The 25,259-nt window shown below is 55.7% G+C and overlaps 1 protein-coding gene across 1 annotated transcript; it reads left to right on the top strand.

The window, feature by feature from the left end:
• The first annotated feature begins 475 nt into the window (after window positions 1–475).
• Window positions 476–24,991, top strand: LOC308534031 (sodium/potassium-transporting ATPase subunit alpha-2). The gene is made up of 23 exons (XM_081112312.1): window positions 476–577; window positions 4,303–4,407; window positions 4,566–4,625; window positions 6,084–6,287; window positions 7,041–7,154; window positions 7,403–7,537; window positions 8,184–8,301; window positions 10,068–10,336; window positions 11,178–11,376; window positions 11,506–11,615; window positions 11,767–11,901; window positions 12,621–12,810; window positions 12,955–13,130; window positions 18,384–18,520; window positions 19,253–19,403; window positions 19,480–19,648; window positions 19,860–20,014; window positions 20,197–20,320; window positions 20,497–20,642; window positions 20,835–20,965; window positions 21,443–21,544; window positions 21,836–21,927; window positions 23,063–24,991. Exons 1-23 carry the CDS (start codon window positions 566–568, stop codon window positions 23,089–23,091), a joined length of 3,063 nt encoding a protein of 1,020 aa, XP_080968438.1. The 5' UTR covers window positions 476–565; the 3' UTR covers window positions 23,092–24,991.
• Window positions 24,992–25,259: the final 268 nt, after the last annotated feature.

Raw genomic sequence — 25,259 nt, 5'->3', positions numbered from 1 at the left:
TTGGGTTCCAACGCTATTTGCTTCCTCTGACTGCAGAGTCCCTGGGACTCCACAGTGAAGAACAGCCTGTTTCCCTGGGGGGTTGAAGGGAGGCTCCGGGGACCTAGCTTCTGGTTCTGTCCGTTTACAGTGTTTAATCTCCTTGTGCCTGAGTTTCCTTATCACAAGGAAGGTGCACCCTGTGCCCTCGGGCTTCCTGGGACGCTGGGAGGACTGCTCCCCTGTGCCAGGCCCCAGGGGCACATTCCCACTCCCAGCTCCTCAGCACTGCCTCCCGGGGCGACGGGAGGGGCTGAGGGGAGCACGCAGTAGGACCTCCTGACAGCCACTGCCAGTTGCTTTAGGGGCGGGAGGGGAGGAGTCCTCAGGGATCCTGTTTCAACAAACGTTTCTTTCCAGAGGAGGGGAAGGCGGGAGCGAGGGGGAGAGGGACCTATTTAAAGCTACCCTGTTGCTGGTCATCTGTCTGGCTGCTGGGTCTCTGGCCGTCCCCAGACTGCGGAGTGGCCTGGGAAGTCTCCTGCTAACCTCTCCAGCCTAGACCCCTCAGCCACTCTGCCCCAAGATGGGCCGTGGGGTGAGTATTCCCAGAGAGCAGGATGGCTCCGTGGGAGAGAGAAGGGCTCTCTGGAGGCTGAGAGTAGAGGGGAAGTGTGAGGTGGGATGGGCTGTGGAGGGAGGGACAGAGAGAAGCTGGCCAGCTGGGTGGCTTGAACTTGGGGCTCACAGCGCCCTGGCTGCAAAGGCACCCACAGACCCACTGCTCACATGCCCAGGAGCGCGCCCCTTCGGCACCCCACCCGTGACCAGCCCCAGCCCTCCAGCTCTCCCTCCAGCACGTCCGTCCGCATCGCATCTCTGTCCATTTCTGGCACAGCCCCCCCTGCCCCCCCCCACATCCCCGGACCTCCGAAGGGGTATCTGGCAACTGTTGGTCCTCCCTCCTCCCCTGCTCCTGCTCCTGCAAATCTTCGTCTCCCTGGGGGCCCCAGCCTGAGAGGATGGAGGTCCGGTTTGAGGTTGAAGAGGGGCGGGGAGCAACTGCTCCTGAGCCACAGGCAGCTCCGGACACCACTGCAGCGCCCTGAGCTCCAGGACAGCTGGGGAGGGTGTGGGGAGGGAAGCGATGTCCCCAGGCCCCAGGCCAGCACCCCTCCGCGGCTCCTGGCAGCATTGCCCAGGCCATGGGCTTGGAGGACTTTCCCAGAGGCTGGTGAGAGCTGCCTGCCTGTCCCCTGCCCCGTCCACCCTCCATGATACAGTGCAGCCCTGGGCATGCCAAGGGGAAGGTGAAGAGCCATGACTGGGGGGCGGGGGGCAGGCACCGGGCCTTGGATACTTGGAAATGAAATCTTTTCGCACGGCACCGGCTTTCCTTTTGTGCAACGCCAGGCACCGAGGGAAAGGGCACAGGGAGCCGTGGGGGTGCTGAGGACAGAGGGGCCTGTGGGACTGTGGGCAGTTTCTGGGCCCTGGAGGGGTCAGGCAAGGACTTGTTATTGCACTGAGTTTAGCAGCTGGAAAAACTCTCAGCTTGGACACCAGGGTTCCTGAGCTGGGGTGGGAACCATAAATAGAACGTGAGAGTGAGTGTGCGTGTGTGTGTGTGTGTGTGTGTGTGTGTGTGTGCACATGCGCACACGTGCCTGCTCCCCATCGGCTGGAGTTGATACACATTCATGGATGAGCACCTGTGTTTGGGTCTCAGCGGCAGATCTGAGAGCGTACAGACCTCCAAGCCTGCGTGGGCGTCGGTGCCACTGTGTGTGTGTGTGGGTGGGGGGGCGGGGGTCTGTGAGGAGCTGTCTCTGCAGTGGGGCCCCATGAAGGACGAGGTGACAACCGTGGGAAGATAGGCTGCCTTGGGACCTTAGCTGCACCTCGGCATCTCCTGGTCCCCGAGGGAAAGGGGGTCCCAGCTGGGGTGCAGGACCTCCGAGGAGAGGCAGGCCACCCCCCACTCCCCACCCAGGCCCTCTCCGTGGCTTCACCTTAAATCAGGGTGGACCCAGCGCAAGAGGTCCTGCTTGCAAAGCCATTTGACCTTGACTTTTTCAGGGACCCTAGCTGCTTGGGGGCTGTGCTCCCCCCTCAGCATGGATGTCCCCTCCCCTGCCAGCCTGAGTGGCAAGTCAGGGAGCTGATCCAGTTCTGCCTGGACTGGGGATGGGTGAAGTGGGGCGACTTGGGGCTGGAGCTGGGAGTTCAACCGACAGGAGACTCCTGAGGACAAAAGCACCCCCTGCCCACATCCCCACACTGGGGTCCACTTCGTCTCCGTCCCTTTTCCCTGCACCTCCCCTCCAGAGCAAGGCCTGTCACCCGTCACCCCGTGGCTGCGAAGGGCAATGTGGGAGCTGGAGAAAGGGACAGCGGGGTGGGCGGGCGGGAACCCACCACTCCAGCTGCCACGAGAGGCTGGGGTGGGGGGAGCAGTGGCCGACTTCCAGCTTCCCCCTGGGTCCCAGCCTCTGGCTTTCTCAGAAAGAACTCTCTGTTCTCCCCGAGCATTCAAGCCCCAGACTGGGACTTGTGGGTGGGGGAGGGAAGAACAGGCTGGGGAGGTGGGGGGGGGGGGTCCTTGCTTCCTCTCTCTCTTTCTTGCCTAGGCAGCCCGCTGGCCCCAAATCTCCACAGGCTCCTGGCAACAGAGGCTGAGATCCTTGCCAGGGCAGGGGGAGGGGGAAGGGCCGGGTGTCCCCAGCTCTGAGCCAGGAGGACAGGGGGAAAGCTGAGGGAAGGGGTGCTGCGTGGGCCGTGCCCAGCCACCACCCGACATGCCCAACGCCTGCCCGTGGGCTGGCAATTATTTAAAAACCATCCATTTGATTCCGAGCTTCTTGGACTTTATTTTACATCTGAATGTACAGAAACCCTCAGGCTCTGCTCCTCTGCCCCAGGGGCACCCCTGCTCTGTGCTCACCGGCCCCCACTCCTTCCTGCCCCTGGAGCTCCAGGGGCCTCACTAGAGCTCCCAGGGCCACAGTGAGCCCTGCCAGGCCTGGCCATTCCCTTTCATCCACTTCTCAGCCCTTCCCACCAAGGACAGAGTTTGTGACTCCAAAGCATTTCAATTCATCCCATGGACTCTCCGAAGTCACTGCTGGAGGGAGGCAGACCTCCCGGCTGCCCCCCACCCCCCGCCCCACTCCCCCCTCTCCCCCTGCCCAGGGCTGCTTCAGTCTCATTGACATTTCGCATGGAGATAGTGCAAACTTTAGCGTCTAGTGGTCCAGGCTGTCCACTCTCGCTGCCCACCTCCTCTCACCCTGAGGCCACTGGTCAGACTCCTCCCTCTCCAGGGCCCGGATTCCCAGTCTGCGATCAGGGCAACTGCCGCATTCCCGGCATATTGCATAGTCCTGACTGGTGGGCCGCAGGCTTCATCCTGGCCACCGGAGGTTTCTGAGGCCGCGACACGACGCCGCGTGGTGCCGTGAGGTGGACACACGTCGCTGTGCGTCTGTCCAGACCATTACGCACTTGCAGAACGAACACACCAGCAGGAGGGAGCCGCTCTGGTGGGGACGCGGATGGGGGAGACCACCCCTGTGGGGACAGGGGTATATGGGAAACTCTCTGTACTTTCTGCTCAACTTTGCTGTGAACCTGAAGCTTCTCTAGAAGAAAAGGTGGCTGTAGACGTGCATCGTACTTCCCCAAAAGGCCAGCACCTCAGCCACGCGTCCCACCCAGGCCCCCCTTCCTTACGGAAAAACAAACTGCTCCACAGCATAGAAGAGCGCGTCCCGAACACCTCGCATGGAGGCGGGAACCACCACAGCGCCCCCCCCCATCCCCCAGAGGGGCCGTTCCCCACCCTCTCCCCCGAGGATTCCCCAGGAGACACGGACGGACGCCCAGTGGTGGCGGCCAGGAGACCTCAGGTGCTGAATCGGAGAGGGGGCGCGGCAGCCTCCTGAGGCTCCTGCTAAAACGTTTCTCCGATTTCACAAGAGAACCCAAGAATGCCTGCGCCTGAGAGCCACGTGAAGTTTAGTTTTAGACTTTTCCTCCGAAGTCCAGCCACCGAACAGCTAAGCCTGGGTCCTGAGTCCTGAGCCCCTCAGTTCTTCCCTGAAACTCAGACATAGAGCCCCGTGTCTCTGTCCATAGTTTGCCAACGAAGGGCCTGGGGTTCCCTCCACCCTCACCCCCTTTCCCGCCACTGGAGCATCACTGCTTCGAACCCACTGCCCCCACTGCCCCCACTCCGCAGGCCTGGGCTCCCTGCCCTCAGGCGGGAATAGAGGCTCAGCCTCTGCCCTCCCTGACGCTCGGGGCTCTCCCTTCCTCCTGCAGGCCGGACGCGAGTCCTCGCCTGCCGCCACCACTGCAGAGAATGGAGGCGGCAAGAAGAAGCAGAAAGAGAGGGAGCTGGATGAGCTGAAAAAGGAGGTGGCCATGGTGAGGTCCTCTGCCCCCCACCCCACCCTCCTTCCCCCCCACCCCCACCCCATGCTCCTTGCCTCACCTCTGGCCTCTCATTGACCTCACATACATTCTAAGCACACACACACACACGCAGCCTCCCTGCTCACGGTAATTCAGTCTCCATTCCCCAGGACGACCACAAGCTGTCCTTGGATGAGCTGGGCCGCAAATACCAAGTGGACCTGTCCAAGGTGAGTGGAGGGGCCTGGAGGGCACCAAAGAGGTGAGAGAGCCATGCAGCGGCATCAGGAGCCAGGGGCCGTCCACCTGCAATCCAACCCTTTTTACAGATGGGGAAGCCGAGGCCCGGTGACTAATTGGTGGCAGAATCAGAACAAGAACCCGGATGCCCTGCTTCCTAGTCTTGAGCCCTTTTCCTGTGTACCCACCCGAAAGCCAGGATCTTAGGGACCCAGGCCCCGAGGGCCTCCAGGCAGGGCTCTCTCTCCCTCAGGCAGCTTCAGTGTTGCACCGTCTCATGGTACTGACATACATGAAATTGGGGAGTGACCTATTACTATTCTGACAGTGGCACGTTGGGGCCCCGCTATGTATGTACGTCTTACATACATTTTTCTAATCCTTGCAACCCCTCAATCCTTGAGGGAAGGTGCTGTGGCCCTCTTTCTCAGAGCAAGGAGACTCAGAGGAGGAGCGCAGCTTCCCAAGGTCACGTCCATAGTAAGCAGCACGGTCAGATTGCCAAGCCCATCACTTTGAAAAAGAAAATCATTATTAGTAAAAAACATGGTTGTGTGACCTCCTCCTGTAGGCCCTCCGGGATTGCCCTTTTGAAAACTCTCTGCCCCCATTGCTTTAACCTTATTTCCCTGAGTAACACTTCCACTGTCTGGCACTAATATCATTGATTGTGTGTCACCTCCCTAGATCATAAGCTCCGCAAAACAAGGCCTCTGTGGGTCTTGCCCATCTCTGGGCGGAGCTGATAACAGAGCCTAGCATTCAAAACACGTTTATTAAATCAATGAGTGGACAGATAGAAAGATAAATAAAAAGTGTCCTCTGCCTTCAAGGATCTCCAAGTCTGGTAGCAAAGAGGAGTGCCTAGACCTCCAGTGCCGTGTGGCGGTGCAGCTCGGAATCGTGTCTAGGATGTCACGGATGCAGAGAGGGGCGTCGGAGGCAGCCTGGGCCCGGGGGCAGGGACAGGCCAGGCTTTCTGGGGAAAGCGATGGGCGATTGCTGAGGCCGAGCGACGCTGATGGTCAATAATGTAGGGCTCTTCTTAAATCCTTGGTGCAAGAAACACAAATACTCCTTGGTGATGTGGGGAATGTGAAGGAAGAGAGACAGGAGTGGGGAGGGGAGGAGCCAATTGAGATGACTTTCCAGTGAGCCTCAGCCAGGCTGCCTCCAGAGGAGATGATTGTGGCCCCAAATGTGAATCAGTCCAGTGATGACCAGAGACGGGGCCACATCAAAATCCTCCTCAGCCGTCAAGGCCTCTAACACCCATTGCAAACCCCCCCTCCTTCACGTGGCCTCTCCTCTGGCCCCTCAGCCCTTCCAACCAGGTGGGATTTCCCCTCCACCAGGGCCTTACTCCCGGCCAACGAGCTGGCGGGACGCGGTGAGGGGCCAGACTGGTGGCGGATGCAAACTCCCACGCTCCTCCTTGCCTCCCTCAGGGCCTCACCAACCAGCGGGCCCAGGACATTCTGGCCCGGGACGGGCCCAACGCCCTCACCCCGCCCCCAACAACCCCCGAGTGGGTCAAGTTCTGTCGCCAGCTTTTCGGGGGCTTCTCCATCCTTCTGTGGATCGGGGCCATCCTCTGCTTCCTGGCCTACGGCATCCAGGCTGCCATGGAAGATGAACCGTCCAACGACAATGTGAGCTGGGATGCCTGGCCCCTGGACCAGCCCATGGCTCTGTCCTCCAACCCCAAATCTCCAGTCTAGCTGGGGGGCAGGGAGCAAGACCCTCACGTCACAGGGCCCTTTAGGCTGAAAATGGGTGAGGCTTCTATACATACCTATACGCACCCCGACACACACAGGCACACAACCACTCAAGGACGAGAGAGCCCCTCTCTGTTCCTTTACACGTAAGTGGGCTTGTCTGCCCATCCCTCAGCCTTCACACCCTAGAGAAGACCTACAGTGGGGCCTTGACTTACGAGTTTCATTCATTCCGTGACGGATCTCGTAACTCAAATTACTCGTATTTCAAATCAAAAAGTGAACGAGTGAGACACGTGATGCTGGGCTGATGTTGTGGAGTTCACTGTGACGTTCGCTGCGCCAACTAGCAATGGGGTATCTGAGGCTGGCTCGTAACCCGAATTTTAACTCGCAACTCAAAGCAAAAAATCGGCCGAGAGACAGCTCGTATCTCAAAAAACTCATTAGTCAGGACACTCGTAAGTCAAGGCCCCACTGTAGTCCTGGGAACTCCCTAAGACTCTCACCACGGCTTCCAGCCTTAGGAGGTTGGGGACTGGAAGACTGAGGGGGAAATAAGAGAGAAGGACTTTCCTCGACCATTTTCACTTCCAGTCACAGACAAGGTAGCTTGTCCCATGTGGCAGTTACCGCTGAGGGTTGAGAGACGGGCAGGTCTCTCAAACCCTGTCTCCTTGCCAGCTCTATCTGGGCGTGGTGCTGGCAGCTGTGGTCATCGTCACGGGCTGCTTCTCCTACTACCAAGAGGCCAAGAGCTCCAAGATCATGGACTCCTTCAAGAACATGGTTCCGCAGGTAGACAGCCAGGCGGGGCGCTGGGCTGGGGCATATGGTTTCTGGGCGGGTCCAGCTCCTCCCTTCTCAACTTGGCGCTCTGAGATGGAGGCTTGGACAACAAGTCCCCCTCGGTCTCTACCCCAGGACCTAGTTTTGTTGCTAAGGGCTTCTCCTCCTCCTCCGTGGGGCTGAAGAGGAGGTGGAAAAGCAGCAGGAGAGAAAAGTAGGGGTGGAGACTGCATGAGGTGCCCGTGGCCTCCTTGCAGCAAGCCCTCGTCGTGCGGGAGGGCGAGAAGATGCAGATCAACGCGGAGGAAGTGGTGGTGGGAGACCTGGTGGAGGTGAAGGGTGGAGACCGCGTGCCTGCTGACCTGCGGATCATCTCGTCTCACGGCTGCAAGGTGAGGAGGCCGAGCCAGAGCACTGGCGGCGTCTAGGAAGAAGGCCGGGTAGAGCTGAGAGGGGCCCAGTTAGAGGTTTGAAGATCGGAAGGGCCAGATCCAAATGCCAACACCTACCCCGTACCCCCCAGCTGCACCTGATCGCGCTGAGGCGCTGTCTCCTTGTACCTGTGTGTGATGACTGCTCTGTGCCCTCGGTGTGTCTTTGAAACCCGCTTTACAGCCACCTTGTATTGAGTCCCAGTTATTGTCAGATGTTTTATGTACTTCAGCTCTGTGAGGACGGTCTCATCATGCAGGGCTGGTGCATGTGGCCACACGAGGCCGTGCCATTTTCAGAGACTACAGTGTTGATGGCACCCCCTGGAGTTGTGCAGTGCATAGATTCTGATGACATCCCCCATTTTACAGATGAGTGGAGGCTTAAGTAACTAGCCCAAGGTCACATTAAAATCTTGCCAGAGCTAGGATTCCAAACCAGCGCAGGGGACAATAGCTGAGCAATGCTATAAATATGTGATGAGGACAAGTGTAATTTTGTCCCTCGTGTCATGGAGATTGAGCGCAGTTGGAGTTGGAAGACAGCTGTGTGTGCACAAGTGCGCCTGCCAGGCTGATGACTACACCCTCCCTGCTTCCTCCCCAGGTGGACAACTCATCCCTAACTGGGGAGTCAGAGCCCCAGACCCGCTCCCCTGAGTTTACCCATGAGAACCCCCTGGAGACCCGCAACATCTGTTTCTTCTCTACCAACTGTGTGGAAGGTGAGAGGCCAGCCTGGCGGGGGCCCCTCGTCCCAGCACCCACAGAGGGAGGCGTCTGAATCCTGAACCCCCAGCAGGATTGGGGGGGTGGCTGTACTTACTCATCAAAAACCCTGCTCTAGAGGAGGGAACTGAGGACTTGGGGATGGGGATCCCTGAATATTCCAGAAATAATCCCTTCCAGAGAGCAGGGTATTGCCTGGGATGGCACAACTCCATGGAAAAGTTACCTCCCACAGAAAGATCTCTGTTCTGTCCACCGTAACACTGAGTGGATTCCAAAGCCTTTAGGTCTTGGCCAAGTTCCCCCACCCCTACCACACACACTCACATTTACACACTCTGACACTCACACATCATACACACATACACACATATGACACACATCACCCACTCACATGCACACCCGTCCCAAGCCAGCCTTGACTCTTGGGTGTCTTTGGCTTGACTGAAGGCTTCTGTTTTTCCTGGGTTTGGGACTTGTTGCCTCCATCTCTGGCCCTTGCTTTGCCCAGAGCCCCGGGCTGGGGGAGGGGCAGGAAAGCTTCCAAGCCCAGTGGATACTTGGGCCCTCCTTCGGGCTGTAGCTAGGACTGTGCTTCGCCAAGAGAAATTGTCATGCTCAGGCTGCCCAGGTTGCCCCATCCCTGTTCTGGGTTCTAGAGATGACCAAAGACCAGTGAACCGAGTCAGGGCTGAGGGCAGAGAGGGCAAGAGCTGGTGGGAGAAAGAGGCCCGACTATGCCAGGGGCCTCAGAAAGTGAGCCAAAGAAGACCTTCCCCACCTCCACACCTTTCTCTTTATATCTGTCGTTTCCCTTCAGTGGATATGTGTTTCTGGGCTTCTCCCCTCTTTCAGCAAGTTGGAATTATAATGAAAATCACCTCACATTAAGTTTCCTGACTTTTTAATATACTGATATTCTGAAGTTTCATAAATGTTAAAAATGCGTAGTAAAATATTCCCATGGCTTACTCTAAAATTGGTCTTGAAGAAAGTATAGGAAATGAATGGAACTAACATTTGATGAGTGTCTACTATGTGCTAAGCACTGGTCTAGGTTTTACAGCACAATCTGATTTAATTGTTAAAATAACCCCTAGGTAGGGACTCGAATAAGGATTCAAGCTCAGGTTTGGCTGACTCCAACATGCATGCTCTTCCCACTGCCCCAGCTCTCCTCCCCTGTAGGCCCCTTTAACGTCTACGTGAGGGTCAGTAATTGCCTAACTTCTTTTATGGGATTCATGCCTAATGTTGAGAAAGAAAATCTTAAGACTACATGGAAAACATATAATAATAAAAGCATAATATGCTAATTAGACCGGACCGGACAAAGACAAAGCCTGGGCTGCGAGGGCTGAGCCCCTTGCACGAATTTTGTGCATTGGGCTTCTAGTCCATAATAAGTGCCTTACTTTGTGTTTATAATATGTAAACACATCGTTTGTGGGTAATATGTAGGAGATTGATTTTACTGAAGTACTGCAGGCAATATTTTTGTTTCACTTATTGAATCTCCTCAGTTTGAACTTTGAGTTTATTTGCAAGCTCTTCCCACAGGCCCAAGTGTAAGAGAAAATGACTTGCTGTTGCACTGAGCTGGGGGTTGGCGATGTGGGCAAGAAGAGAGAGCCCTGGGAGGAACAATCTACTGACACTCCGGGAGCAGAGTCTCTGGTGGATTTCCTTCCTCAGGAAGTGGGACAGGACACAGATCCTGGGACCCAAGGCACCGAGCCTGGAGACTCTTCCTGTGTTGCAGGCACTGCCAGGGGCATCGTGATCGCCACAGGTGACCGGACGGTGATGGGCCGCATAGCCACTCTGGCCTCAGGCCTGGAGGTGGGGCGGACCCCGATAGCCATGGAGATTGAACACTTCATCCAGCTGATCACAGGGGTGGCTGTGTTTCTGGGCATCTCCTTCTTCGTGCTGTCCCTCATCCTGGGCTACAGCTGGCTGGAGGCAGTCATCTTCCTCATCGGCATCATCGTGGCCAACGTGCCCGAGGGGCTGCTGGCCACCGTCACGGTGAGTGGTCAGGCGGAGGTGTTACCCTTTCCTCAACAGTGCTAGAGGCTCCTTGCTCCTCAGCAATGTTTTCACTGCCAGCCCTTAAAATCACATATCAGATTCTCATTTAATACATGGCTTAGCGTGTGAGTCTGAAAAGGGTCATTTAGGCCACGGCTCAGAGGTTGAGTCTGAAAAATCTCCGGTTGGGCTATACTTTGGCAGGCAGCCTCCCTCCCACAGCTCGTCATAGTTGCCTCTTCTCACCACCCATGTGCTATTCATCTACTCCTGTCACCCAGAGCTCGTCCTGGCCAACACTCTTCTGCAAATGCTCTCCCAAAGGTCACCAGTGACCACCGAGCGAACCCAGAGACCTTTTCTCAGCTCCTCTGCTCAACTCTGCTGCCGAAAGGAACCCTTTATCCACCTGCCGGGAACCCTGTCCTTCACTGATGACTGTGACATGTCGCTATCCTGGTTCTCCTCTCCTCTGTCCCCAGCAGGGTCCTCTCCTTCTCCCCAAAGCTGAGTCTCAGGCCTCAGCTCTCTGCTCTTCTCCTTAACACGCTTAAGTGAGCCCAGTTTTCACTGCCCATTCTGTGTGGGTGACTCTCACATCCCTTCGCCCAGCTCTACTCTGGCCTCTCTGGAGCTCTAGACAAATGTCTTCAACTCCATACTGGACATTTCACCTAAATATACACCCATGATCTCGGTTCAACTGCTCACACCTAGGTCCCACTCGTGTTTGTGGAGTAGGATCAAGAGAGGAGGGATAGAGCCATGCTCTGGGGGAAGGTCATAGACATCTCCGGCTCAGGCGTGGCCCTTTTGTATGCTCCTCTCTTTCTGCCAGGTGTGTCTGACCCTGACCGCCAAGCGCATGGCGAGGAAGAACTGCCTGGTGAAGAACCTGGAGGCGGTGGAGACCCTGGGCTCCACCTCCACCATCTGCTCTGACAAGACGGGCACCCTCACCCAGAACCGTATGACCGTCGCCCATATGTGGTTTGACAATCAGATCCATGAGGCTGACACCACGGAAGACCAGTCTGGTGATTGGGCAGCCCAGAGGGGTGAAGGGGTCTGGCAGGTGTCCAGGACACTGGGTGGTAGAGTGGGTGGAGAGAGAGAAGAGCTCTAAAGGGGAACCAAGCTCCTGGTTCTCCCTCATTTTCTCCCAGGGGCCACATTTGACAAGCGATCCGCGACATGGACGGCCCTGTCTCGGATTGCTGGCCTCTGCAACCGAGCCGTCTTCAAGGGTGGGCAGGAGAACATCTCTGTGTCTAAGGTAGGGGGTCAGGGCCGTCTCCATGGCCTGTGCCCTTTGCTGATGCCCAGCTTCCCCTCATACCCTGCGGTGGCCTCCAAGGTTTCATGGCCTCTCCTCTTGGCCCTCCATCCTTCTCCGGCCCCACTGTGACACTTAATTCTCCTGGCAGCGCGACACAGCTGGCGACGCCTCCGAGTCAGCTCTGCTCAAGTGCATTGAGCTGTCCTGCGGCTCTGTGAGGAAGATGAGGGACAGGAACCCCAAGGTGGCGGAGATTCCTTTCAACTCCACCAACAAGTACCAGGTCTGGTTAGGGAACTGGGACAGGGGAATGGGAGGGACAGAAATGAGGGGGTGCACAAAGCCAAGGGGGAGTCATCAACATGAGAAGTGGAGGCATCTGGGTATCATGTCCTCTCACCCCTGTCTTATTCCCCAGGGCAACTTGGGTGACTACATGTCTGGTTGCCATTGCCCCTTAGCTCCCAACCTTCATTCCTTCATTCCTCCCACCCTCTTGACTCTTCCTCCAAGCTCTCCCCCTCCTCTGGCCCCAGTCTCTCAACCCTTTCATCACACTCAGTTGAAACATACTTCTGAAATCTCCTTAGCGTATCCCTCCACCTGTAAGCATTTGGGAAATGCCAATAACACAGTCTCAGCTACGTCCTATGTAGGCCACAGAGGTAAAGTCCCGCCGAGGCTAGCTGAGTGGTGGGGAATGCTGACAACAAAGCCACCTAGCCCATGCACAAGGCCTGTCTTAACTGATCTGAATAAACATTTGCTGAGTCAATGAATGTCCTAGGAAAGTGACTCTCAGGTTACAGGCTTGGGACTTTTGTTTCAAACATCTCTCCACACACAGACACTGTCCCTATTCGACAAGGGTTGATGAGTCAGAGGTAATTTTATTAAGGGGGGGTTTCTTACCAGCCTCTGCTCTGTCCCAGGCCCCGTGCTGGGCATTGGGGCTAATAAGACAGTTATGGCCCCCTCTGTCACTGCCCATCCTCTCTCCAGCTGTCCATCCACGAGCGAGAAGACAGCCCCCAGAGCCACGTGCTGGTGATGAAGGGGGCCCCCGAGCGCATCCTGGACCGGTGCTCCTCCATCCTGGTGCAGGGCAAGGAGATCCCGCTGGACAAGGAGATGCAAGACGCCTTTCAGAACGCCTACATGGAGCTGGGAGGACTTGGGGAGCGAGTGCTGGGTGAGGGTCCAGAAGCAGGGAGCGGGGCTGCGAGGGGGATTCCCAAGCCCCAGAGGCTTCCCTGGGATGAGGAGCGTTAGGGGTGTTCAGGCAGCCACCTTGCTGCTCTCGATCCTCCCCTCTGCCTCCCCCCTCCTCCTTCAGGGTTCTGTCAACTGAATCTGCCCTCTGGAAAGTTTCCTCGTGGCTTCAAGTTCGACACCGAGGAGCTGAACTTCCCCACGGAGAAGCTCTGCTTCGTGGGGCTCATGTCCATGATCGACCCTCCGCGGGCGGCTGTGCCTGACGCTGTGGGCAAGTGTCGGAGTGCAGGCATCAAGGTACCAGCCTCACTGCTCCCCTTCAGCCTCTCCTTCCACCCTCGGAAGGTCAAGAGCAGGGGTCCTCAAACTTTTTAAACAGGGGGCCAGCTCACTGTCCCTCAGACCGTGGGAGGGCCGGACTATAGTTTAAAAAAAAAAACTATGAACAAATTCCTATGCACACTGCACATATCTTATTTTGAAGTAAAAACACAAAACGGGAACAAATACAATATTTGTATTTGCATGTGGCCCGCGGGCTGTAGTTTGAGGACCCCTGGTCAAGAGAATGCAGGGGCTGTTGGCCTGGGGGCACCCACGCCCCTGGTGATCTTTTTCTCGCTGACTGGGAGGGGCAGCTGTCATCTGCAAGGAAAGGTCGGCCACGGCCGTGGAGAGCTCACCCTTCTTGTCCCTTGTGCTCAGAGTGCCCAGTTTCCCACATCGAACCTCTCCCTCCCTGGCGTGGCTCCTTCTGTTCTGATGGCAAGCTGATATGGCACCCCTATCTTGGGGATATGGTGTCCTGCCCCTCCCAGCTACTGCCCACTGTCCCAGGCCATTTGGGATGGGGTTAGCAGGCTCCAGTCTGCATCCACTCACTCCCCCAACCCCTGCAGCCCCCCCACAGAACCCTGCAGACTGGCTCCAGCACTCATTCCGCTTAGCACCCCTCTCCCATGTTTCCTTGTCCAGCTGTCATTGCTTCTCAGTGGCCACTCCCTCCTTGGTGCTGCAGTTGCTCTTCATTTAACAAATATTTGTCATTTTCCAACTATGTGCCAGGCACTGTTCAAGGTGCTGGTGTGCTCAGTGGTTGGAGTGTCGGCCCGCGTAATGAAGGGTCTACAAGTTTGATTCCCGGTCAAGGGCACGTAACTGGCCTGCAGGTTTGCTCCCTGCCCCCAGTCAGGGCGCATGTGGGAGGCAACCAGTCAATGTGTCTTTCCCATATCAATGTTTCTCTCTCTCCCTCTCTCTCTCTCCCCTCTCTGCTTACCTCCCTCCCTCCTTTCTACTCTCTGAAAAGCAAAGGAGAAAATATCCTCTGGTGAGGATTAACAAAAACCAAACAAACAAAAAGATAGATACAGCACTTTAACACCCCCCCCCCCCTTAACCTAGTGACTCACCAGGTACGGTGCCACTGCTTCCTCCTCTTTTTCTCAGCATCTCACCTATCACCACGTAAGTTCAACTCTCCCTGTGTACTGAGGGTCAGGTACTGCGCTAGGCACTGGAGACTCAAAGGTGAACAGATATAGCCTGACCGCCAGAGTTCATGGTCTCTCAGGGGAAATGAATGCCTTTACAATTGATTAATCACAGAACAATTGATTAATCACAGAACAATCATAATAGCTAGGGGAGTTGAGCACTTACTATAGGTCAGATACTCTCATAACAAAAACAGCCAATTGTTTTGTAAGACTTTATATGAATCAGGCACTACTGTTAGCACTAAACCTGTAACATCTCATTTAATCTTCACAACAACCCTGTAAGAAGACACTAATATTTTCCCTTTCTTACACAGAGGGACCAAGGCACAAAGTAGCATGCCCAAGAACACACAGTCCACAAGTGGTAGGGCCGGGATTTGAACCGAGGCAGTCTGCTAGGTCTCAACCATCACACCAGAGGACTTGTCTGTATATATGTGTCTGTATATGATTCTGAACCCCCTACCACTCTGTCCCTGAGGTAGGCTTCCCTATCCCCATTTAAAAATAAAACAAGCTGAGACTTAGAGCGGGTACGTAGCTTTCCCCAAATAAATCTGCCAGGAAGAAGTGGGCTGGCTATATGAAGCATGGCCTGCTCCTTAGCCTGCCTCTTGCCATGATCAGAACTATCGCAGAGGCCTGGGGAAGGCCCCTCCATGGGAAGCCACAGCAGGGAGCAGTTAATTCTGCCTCAGGGAATTGGACAATGTTTTATAGAGGGCATGATATTTGATCTGGGCCTTGAAGGTTGACAAGTATTTTGTAAGGCTGCGAGAGAGAGGAAGGCAGGTCAAGAGCAGGGAACAGCGTGTACTCTGTGGTTAGACTGTACCGGGCATTTGCGTGGGTTGCAGGGAGAGGTGGCAGAGGAGCACTGGGAATTGAGACAGACGGGCCAGGACCAGGTGGAAGGACTTTGCTTAAATGCCAGACTTGGGCTTTACCCTGGGGTCCACAGAGAGCCACGGGTGTCACAGGACACATCTAGCTTCTAGATGGAGGAAGGCCTCAATTTGGAGAAGAACTGAAGTCAGGGAGACAGGCAAGAAGCGATTGCAATAGTTCAGGCAAGGGACGGTGACCTGAACAAGGGCAGAGACAAAAGGGAGTCGTTACACTCAAGGAACCTTGTGAGAACTTGGTGACTAAACTGGATATGGGAGGTGAGGAAGGTATCGGAGACAAAGGGCCTGCATGAAAGGGATAGTTGCTAAGGCAGGGAGGTGAGCAGCAGGCTTGGTGGTGGCGGCAGTAGAGATGATGAGTTCAATTTGACCTTCCATTCAAAGAATCTATAAGACACCTGGGGAGAGATGTTGCAGAGAAAGTTGGAATGTGGTTTAGAGCTCAAGAAAGAGGGCCAGGACTGGAGATTGGATCCAGTTAAACTCTGGATAATTACAAATTGTTCTGCTTCACACTGCCCAGGAAAAGAGCGTGGGGTCTAGAAAGACGGGGAGAATGAAGCCCTGGACCACACCAACATTTAGGGGCGCGGGCAGGAATCGGAACCAGTGACCGAGGGGAGAGGGCGATAAGACACGGCTAACAGTTGTTGGGCATCCACCCACGTCACATACTCTCCATGACCTACGTGAAAGGTAGAACTCATCGTCTCCGCGTGCTGAGACTCAGTGAGGCACTTGTCTAAGGTCCCAGAGCCGGGGCAAGAGAGCATGTCCACTCAGGTAGTCTTCTGACTGCTAGGCCACTTCTACTGTCTTGGCTGCCTCCCTGAGGAGGGAGGGAAAGGAACCAGAGGGTGGAGAGGAACCAGGAACAAAGGGTCCATGGAAGCCATGGGAGGACATCATTTTTTTTCTTTTTAAATATATTTTATTAATTTTTTACAGAGAGAAAAGGAGAGGGATAGAGAGTTAGAAACATCGATGAGAGAGAAACATCGATCAGCTGCCTCCTGCACACCCCCTACTGGGGATGTGCCCGAAACCAAGGTACATGCCCTTGACCGGAATCGAACCTGGGACCCTTCAGTCCGCAGGCCAACGCTCCATCCACTGAGCCAAACCAGTTAGGGCAGGAGGACATCTTTTTAAGGAGGGTGGTGAGCAGTGCCAAATGCCTGAGAGGAGTCAAGGAGGATGAGGACTTGACCGGAATCAAACCCTGGACCTTTCAGTCCACAGGGTGACACTCTATCCATTGAGCCAAACCAAACTTTGCCTCCAATGTCACGGATGGGCATTGAGGAGGGTGAGCGGCTAGCAGTGGGGTGGGAGAATCATTGATCGGCTGCCATCTGCACACCCCTACTGGGGATCGAGCCTGCAACCTGAGTATGTGCCCTTGACTGGAATTGAACCTGGGACCCTTCAGTCTGCAGGCTGATGCTCTATCCACTGAGCCAAACCAGCTAGGGCTTTCTTTCTTTTAATTTAAATTCTTTATTGTTGAAAGTATTGCATATGTCTCCTTTTTCCCCCACTGACCTCCCCCCAGCCACTCACGCTGCCCAGCACATGCCCTCGCCTCCCTACTGTCTGTGTCCATTGGTCATGCTTATATACATGCACACAAGATCTTTGGTTGACTTCTTACTTCTTCCCTCCCATCCTCCCCTTCCTTTCCTCTGAGGTTTGACGGCCTGCTATTGGTTTTCAACTGGGAGGCACATGTAGCCTTGGGGGGCAGTTTCAGTGGGGTGTTAGGGGTGGAAGAGAAGGCAGTGAGGCCTTCTCTTAGTATCTGTGTGATTTGCCCCATAAACCCACACATGCAAATGCTATATCCTAGTCCAGCTCTGATTACCTTATGCTTAGAATAGCCTCTTAGCCAGCCTCTCAGATGCCGCCCCTCCCCACCCAGCTCCATCCATTCTGAAACACAACGAACACCAGGGGAGTGGGGAGGGAGGGCTCTCTCCCTGTCACCCTTACTCCGATCTGACCAGTTAGATGCCCTGCAGCAATCATATTGGACCCTAAGAAAGCCACGTCCTACTTCTGGCTCCCTGTGCCCTGGAGCAAATCCTGGCCCTTTCTCAGCCTTTGCTTCCTCACAGGTAACAGGAGGAAGCGGTGAAGGGTCCTGCTAGCGCCGACAGTCTCAGAGCCCGTGAACTCCAAACTCCCAAACAATCTTGGAGGTTTCTCTTCCTAGGGACCCTCATTAGCATGTCATTCTGTCATGGCAGCTTTCCTCCATTTAAACAAACGCGCTCTGATCCCCAGAACACAACTTGTCATTGTCTCTCCCCGACCTCCCGTCTGAACACACACTCCCACACTCACACACACACACTCACACACACACACACACTCACACACATACACACACACACTCTCACACACACACTCTCACACACACTCACACACTCACACACACACACTCACACACTCTCACACACACACTCACACACACTCTCACACACACACTCACACACACACACTCACACACACACACTCACACACTCTCACACACACTCACACACACTCACACACACACTCACACTCACACACACACTCACACACACTCACTCTCACACACACTCACACTCACACACACACACACTCTCTCTCACACACACACACTCACACTCACACACACACTCACACACACTCACACTCTCACACACACACTCACACACTCACACACACACACTCACACTCACACACACTCACACACACACTCACGCTCTCACACACACACTCTCACACACACACACTCACACACACACACTCACACTCTCACACACACACACACTCACGCTCTCACACACACTCACACTCTCACACACACACTCACACACACACTCACACACACACACTCACACTCTCACACACACACACTCACACACACACACTCACACACACACTCACACTCACACACTCACACACACTCACACACACACACACTCACACACACACACACACACACACACGTGCACTCCCACTGTTTCAGCTGGGATCTGAGAGCCCACCATCTGCCTTTTCCTAACTTTGGGAAAGGAACAGGCTGGCAAGGTGGGGGGCCCAGGCTTAATGCTGCTGTCCCGTTCTTCGTTCTCTTTCCTCCTCCCCGCCAGGTGATCATGGTGACCGGGGACCACCCAATCACAGCCAAGGCCATTGCCAAAGGCGTGGGCATTATATCAGAGGGCAATGAAACCGTGGAGGACATTGCTGCCCGGCTCAACATCCCCGTCAGCCAAGTCAACCCCAGGTGAGGCCTTTGCAGGACGCCCTGCCCCCAGCCAACCCACTCTCTCCCGCAGGGCGCCCCAGTCAGACCAGGGAATCGGGACAGCACCTCTGCGACCTGTACTGGCCTTTCCTCTGGTTCCTCAGTCCTGCGTATGTCCGAGCTGTGTCACTGTTTATCTGTGTGACCTTGGACATGTCCCCTTACGTTCTGGAGCCTCCATTTTTTAAAAATATTTTTTATTGATTTTTTACAGAGAGGAAGGGGGAGAGACAGAGAGTTAGAAATATCGATGAGAGAGAAACATCGATCAGCTGCCTCCTGCACATCTCCTACTGGGGATGTGCCTGCAACCCAGGTACATGCCCTTGACCGGAATCGAACCTGGGACCTTTCAGTCCGCAGACCAACGCTTTATTCCACTGAGCCAAACCGGTTTCGGCCCGGAGCCCCCATTTTCTCGACTACAAAATTAAGATGCTGTCTACACTGCAGAGGCTATAGCAATGAAATATGTATGAGGGAATGAGTGCAAGCCCAGGAAACTGGACTATGATTACACGCATGGCGCGGATCTAACATTCTAGCATCACTTCCTGTGAGAGAGAGAGAGAGAGAGAGACAGAGAGAGAGAGAGAGAGAGAGAGGAAAACAGCTCCCTGGTCGGGAGGCTGGGGGGAGGGGAGGTTGTTGGGCCAGGCAGTGGGGAGAGGCTGGGTGAGGCGGGGACAGCACCTGTGTCCTGCCCTCCAGAGAGGCCAAGGCGTGTGTGGTGCACGGCTCTGACCTGAAGGACATGACGTCGGAGCAGCTGGACGAGATCCTCCGGAACCACACGGAGATCGTCTTTGCGCGGACGTCTCCGCAGCAGAAGCTCATCATCGTGGAGGGCTGCCAGCGGCAGGTGAGCGGGGCGGCCCACGGCAGGGGGCGGCCGGCGCGGGACCCGCACCCTCCAGCGTGGCTGTCCCTTCTCCCAGGGAGCCATCGTGGCGGTGACGGGCGACGGGGTGAACGACTCCCCGGCGCTGAAGAAGGCGGACATCGGCATCGCCATGGGCATCTCGGGCTCCGACGTCTCTAAGCAGGCAGCCGACATGATCCTGCTGGACGACAACTTCGCCTCCATCGTCACGGGCGTGGAGGAGGGTGAGGACAGGGACGCCTGCACACCTACCCCCCATGCCTTTTACCCAACCACAGAGCCAGCTCAGGCTCCCAGGCGTCTGCCGCGCCGTGAGCTTCCCTCACACACAGTCTTCCTCTCCCAGAGAGTCAGGCAGCCACACCCCAGGGCGAGGGGAGGGGAGGGGAGGGGAGGGTCCCCCCCAGCTCCCTGGTGCTCCCGGAATCTCCCCAGGCCGCCTGATCTTTGACAACCTGAAGAAATCCATCGCGTACACTCTGACCAGCAACATCCCCGAGATCACGCCCTTCCTGTTCTTCATCATTGTCAACATCCCCCTGCCGCTGGGCACCGTCACCATCCTCTGCATCGACCTGGGCACTGACATGGTGAGGCCAAGGGCTGGCGGGGGGGACAGGCCAGGCAACCACGTGGGCGCAGTGGGCACAGTGGGCAGCAGGTGGAAAGAGAGAAGGACCAAGGGCAGCTGACCAGGCCGTGCTGGCTGCAGAGAAGGCGAGCCCCAGGCACCCCCCGACGCCCTCTGTCCCCCACTCTCCACCCCACACAGGTCCCTGCCATCTCCTTGGCCTACGAGGCCGCTGAGAGCGACATCATGAAGCGGCAGCCGCGGAACCCGCAGACGGACAAGCTGGTGAACGAGAGACTCATCAGCATGGCCTACGGGCAGATCGGTGCGGCCGGCCCCGGGCTCGGAGGGAGCCCAAGGGAACTCTCGCCCCGGCTTTGGGAGTCCAGGACGGGGCCCGCTTGCCCAAGGGCCGGGGACAGACATGTCTGGCCTGTCGGTGCTGGCCCCGTCCGGCTTCCCGCTCTGACCCTGGCCCTGCGTTTTGCCCACGACCCACAGGGATGATCCAGGCACTGGGCGGCTTCTTCACCTACTTCGTGATCCTGGCTGAGAACGGTTTCCTGCCCACACGGCTGCTGGGGATCCGCCTCGACTGGGATGACCGGTCCACCAATGACCTGGAGGACAGCTACGGGCAGGAGTGGGTGAGCGGGGCTGTGTGCGTGCGGACCCGTGGGTATGAAAGGAGGGGCTAAACGCCTGGCAGAGTGGCCACCGGGGGCGGGGGGCTCAGAGGGGACGGGGTGCCCAGGGTCTAACAGTGGCCCCGAACGGCGCCGCACGCCGGTCCTGCCGGTTCTTCTCACGCTGCTGCCTCTCTGCCCGCCCCTCTGCAGACCTATGAGCAGCGGAAGGTGGTGGAGTTCACCTGCCACACGGCCTTCTTCGCCAGCATCGTGGTCGTGCAGTGGGCCGACCTCATCATCTGCAAGACCCGCCGCAACTCGGTCTTCCAGCAGGGCATGAAGTGAGCGCCGCCCCCAGCTCCCCGCCAGGGGGCGCTCACGGCCCCCCCACCCCCAGCCCAGGAGGATGACCGCCATGACGTCGCTCTCAGCTTGGGGACAAAGGCTTTAGTCACCCAGCTGCATATCCACAGTCATGTTTTAAGCAGAGGGGACGAGAAGGAGTGATATGACTATTTCTGAGGCGTCTCCAGGACAGAGCACATCACCCAACACAGAAAAGTGATTTATCTAATGGATGAATATGTGTGCTCTAGGCAGCAATAAGGGGTAACATCGCTAAGCATAACCATGAAAGAAGCTCCTTCTCGGCTTACACACAGCATGAGGTGCCCGCAGAGAGCGCGGGAAGATGCACTGAGGACCTTTCCCCCACATTTCCTCTTGCCTCTCTCCCCTCCACCACCAGGGGTCCCTGGATCTCTCCCTCCTGCCCTCCCTTCAGATGCCACTTAACCCTCCTTTCCTTGTTTTTCCAGGAACAAGATTTTGATTTTTGGGCTCCTGGAAGAGACAGCGCTGGCTGCCTTCCTGTCCTACTGCCCAGGCATGGGTGTGGCCCTCCGCATGTACCCGCTCAAGTGAGTATTTCTTTAAAAAGGCAGCTTCCATCCTGGCTGGGTGCTCAGCTGGCCCTATACGCCAAGGTTGCAGGTTTGATCCCAGGTCAGGACACATACAAGAGTCAACCAGTGAATGCATAAATAAGTGGAACAACAAGTCTCTCTCCCTCCCTCTCCCCCTTCCTCTCTCACAAACAAACAAGTAAAAATTAAAAGGGCACCTTCTAGGATCCAAGTTCTGGTCCATTCCAGTCCTCCGTGCTGGAACCAGCCTCTGATGTTCCTAACACTCTCCTCTGCTGCCTTCAGGGTCACCTGGTGGTTCTGCGCCGTCCCCTACAGCCTCCTCATCTTCATCTACGATGAGGTCCGGAAGCTCATCCTGAGGCGATACCCCGGAGGTAAGCACCTCCGCACCCCACCCAACCCCCAGAAGACGCAACCCCCACTGACCCCTCCAGGCACCCCCACCCCAACTCCATTCCAACTACAGGGCCCCGTCCTTTCCTCAGAGCCTGCAGATGCTGGGGCCCCAGTCCCGGGGCCCTGGCTGTTGAGTCTGTCCTCCGCACCCTCTTTCTCTCAGATTTCTCTGGTCCCCTCAGTTGGTCTCTGAGGCCTTGCACCTTCCACCTGGAATCACAGAACATCAGAGCTAGAAAGGCCCTGGCGGCCATCTGTCCCACCTCCACATTTTACAGATACAGAGAGACCAATTATTTGTCCAGGGTCATACAGCACAACAGACACTACAGCCAAGGCCTCCTGACTCCCAGGCCTCAGCCACGTGTGTTTTTCCCCAACAAGCATTTTTTAAAAATATATATATTTTATTGATTTTTCACTGAGAGGAAGGGAGAGAGATAGAGAGTTAGAAACATCGATGGGAGAGAAACATCGATCAGCTGCCTCCTGCACATCTCCTACTGGGGATGTGCCCGCAACCCAGGTACATGCCCTTGACCGGAATCGAACCCGGGACCTTTCGGTCCACAGGCCGACGCTCTATCCACTGAGCCAAACAAGTTTCGGCCCAACAAGCATTTTGATCACTTCCTGGAGGGTGAGAAGGATGGCCTGTAAGCCAAATACAGCCCATGGATAATGTTTGGTCTGGCCTGCCCTCTCTCACGCACGTGCGTGGTTTTTTAATTGCCCAATATGTAAAACTTGGGCGCTCTCACAGAAAATCAACATTCCTGACTTCTCCTGAAAAAACTACAAGAGCTGCCCACCCTCTGCCCACACCCCTGCTCAGCAGCACTAGGTGGCGGCCCCTCTAGAAACTCATCTGTTGCCTGAAGAGCCACTGCAGCCATCTGCATGTTGACCTCCAGCCACTCTATGCCCTCCCTCTCCTGGGCGAAGTACGAGCATCTACGGCCCCAGCTCACTGGGTCTTCTCCCCTCCCTTTTCACCTGCCCACAGTCACTTACCCCTGCCCCAGGCCCCCAGCCACCTGGCCTCCACCACCCCAGCCCCTGCCCTCTTTTGGTGCTCACCTGGCAACCCGCACCCCCAAATCTCTCCAACAGGCTGGGTGGAAAAGGAGACATACTACTGAGCACGCTGGAAAGAAGAGCCCGGACGGGAAGACGGGGCGCCCTGGAGGAGCTGCAGGGTGGTGACGGGGAGGGTGGCTTCAGGGGAAGATTTGGGGAGAAAGAATGAGGCCATTTAATAGGCTAAATGGGGGTGGGGTGGGCAAATAAGGGTGGGGTGATGGCCCCAGAGACCTAACTCTGCGCAGTCAGATTAGACACTCTCCCCGGGTCCTGGTCCCTCCCACTCCACCATGCTGTCTATTTTTAGGAGGAACTGAAGGCTACTCCAGCCGCCCCATTCCCTGTCCCTCTGCCCCCACCCCTCACTAGAACAGACCAACTTCCAAAGGCAGGAACACGTCTAACCAGGAGGAAGGAAACGGTCTCAGGTCCCCAGCTGCACCCCACGTCCCACCTTCACCCCTCTTCCTCTTCCTGCCCAGCTCTGCCCCCTGCTTCCCCGTCTGACCCAGAAATCACAGATGGTTCCTCCTGTCGAGGCCGGAAAGGGAAGCTGGTTGGGAAGCCGGCCTGTCTCCCAGTCCCGGCTAGTTAGGAGCCTCTGGAGGAGACCGGGCAGGCGCAGACAGTGAGAGGTCAGGGGATGGGGGCGGTGGCCACCAGCAGGGGGAGAGGCAGGGAAAGGAAAGAGATCCATGCATTGGACATCTGGGATCTCCAGGTAGACGCCTGGGCTCCAGCTCTGGGTCCCAGTCTTTTAGAGTGCCCTGCCAGCAGACCAAGGTCAGTGTCATCATCATCTCTGAGATCCACACCCAGAGTTCCCACTGACCTTGCTTGGTGGTCTGTCTGGTCCGTGAGGCCCAGGCGGCACATCACCGATGCCCCAGCTCTCTCGATCACACGCACTTGGTGACACCTGCCCTTTGGAATGCTGGGAACTCGGAAGTTCCACATTGTTCTGAGAGGGATGGCTGCCCGTCCATTCCCTGCCCCTCTCGCCCCTCTCCCCTCATGCCCATGCTGATGAACCTGCTATAGTCCTAGGCACCGCCAAGCCAGGAGCTCCCTGGCCAACAGCTGGAATTGGGGTGCAGGGGTTCCCAGAGCTTCCTGTCTTCAAGGGACATGCAGAGTCAGCTTCGGTCATGAACATGGTCAGACCAGAGGGAAAGCAGTAGGAACCTGCCTTTGCCTCGCAGTCCGCCGGGCTGCTCCTCCCAGGCCAACGCCCTTCATCTGATGTTCACTGTGCCACTTTCTCATGGTGCCCGCAGTTGGTTTCCTGTTCCTACGGGAGATACTGTTCCCTCCCTTCCTCCCTCTCCTCCTAGCGTTTCTGCTCCGCAGGCAGCTCTGCCCATTCTTTAAGGCTGGTTTAGAAGGCACTGGGCGTGTCCTGCAGAGAGACCTAGATGAACAAAGCAAGTGAGAGACACGAAGGAAAACGGAAGGCCTAAGGCAGAAAGGAAGGAAGGAAGCAGAAAAAGCAAACTCTAGGCCAAGCCCATAAGCCACCTCCCAAGGCCTGTTACTTCATTACAGCGGAATTCTGCTTTATGGGAAGTGCCTTGAAGTGAGTGACATTGCCTTGGGCTCGGAAAACGAAGTGGGAAACCACATAAGTTAGAACCTGGTTAATTTGAGATTTATTGACTGTGGACAAAAGTTTATCTTTGTACAATTAATACAAAAGGCAATTGCTTAGTAAATTAAGAGCATAAACAATATTGCTAAGGGTGGCATATTTAGACTCCCTAAAACAATCCTTTTCAAGCACTTTAGGAATCGCCATTTAGAAGTTGTGAGTGTATGGGCTAATTACCATTAATTCTTATGTATTTGTTAAAGAAACATCTGCAAGGCCTTTACTTGGTGACCTTTTATAAGACATTAGTTTGAGGCACTACATATGTACTTGAAAATAATAAAGATGCATTTCTTTATGAAAAAAAGAAATCCCTTCGATAATTCTATACTTAATACTTTCCTCTCTCCCAAACTGTGGCATTGAAAAGTGTGTTGAAGCAGGACTTGGCTTATAGAGAAAGAAATAAAGAGGGGGCAGGAGACAGGGATTGGAGGGAAATAAACTGGGAGCAGACATCAGTGGAGAAAGCTAGAGGGGAAGAAGTTATGTTATAAAATGATATAGAAGAAAATATAGTAGGGCCTCCTTCCTCATTGCTGAACCCACCCCAAGAATCACAAAGGGTTGTTGTCCAGA

Source organism: Myotis nattereri, assembly GCF_964212035.1.
Source record: "Myotis nattereri genome assembly, chromosome: 18".
Lineage (NCBI taxonomy): Eukaryota > Metazoa > Chordata > Mammalia > Chiroptera > Vespertilionidae > Myotis > Myotis nattereri.
The sequence above is the reverse complement of the archived record's forward strand: the minus strand, read 5'-3'. Positions and strand labels throughout refer to the sequence as shown.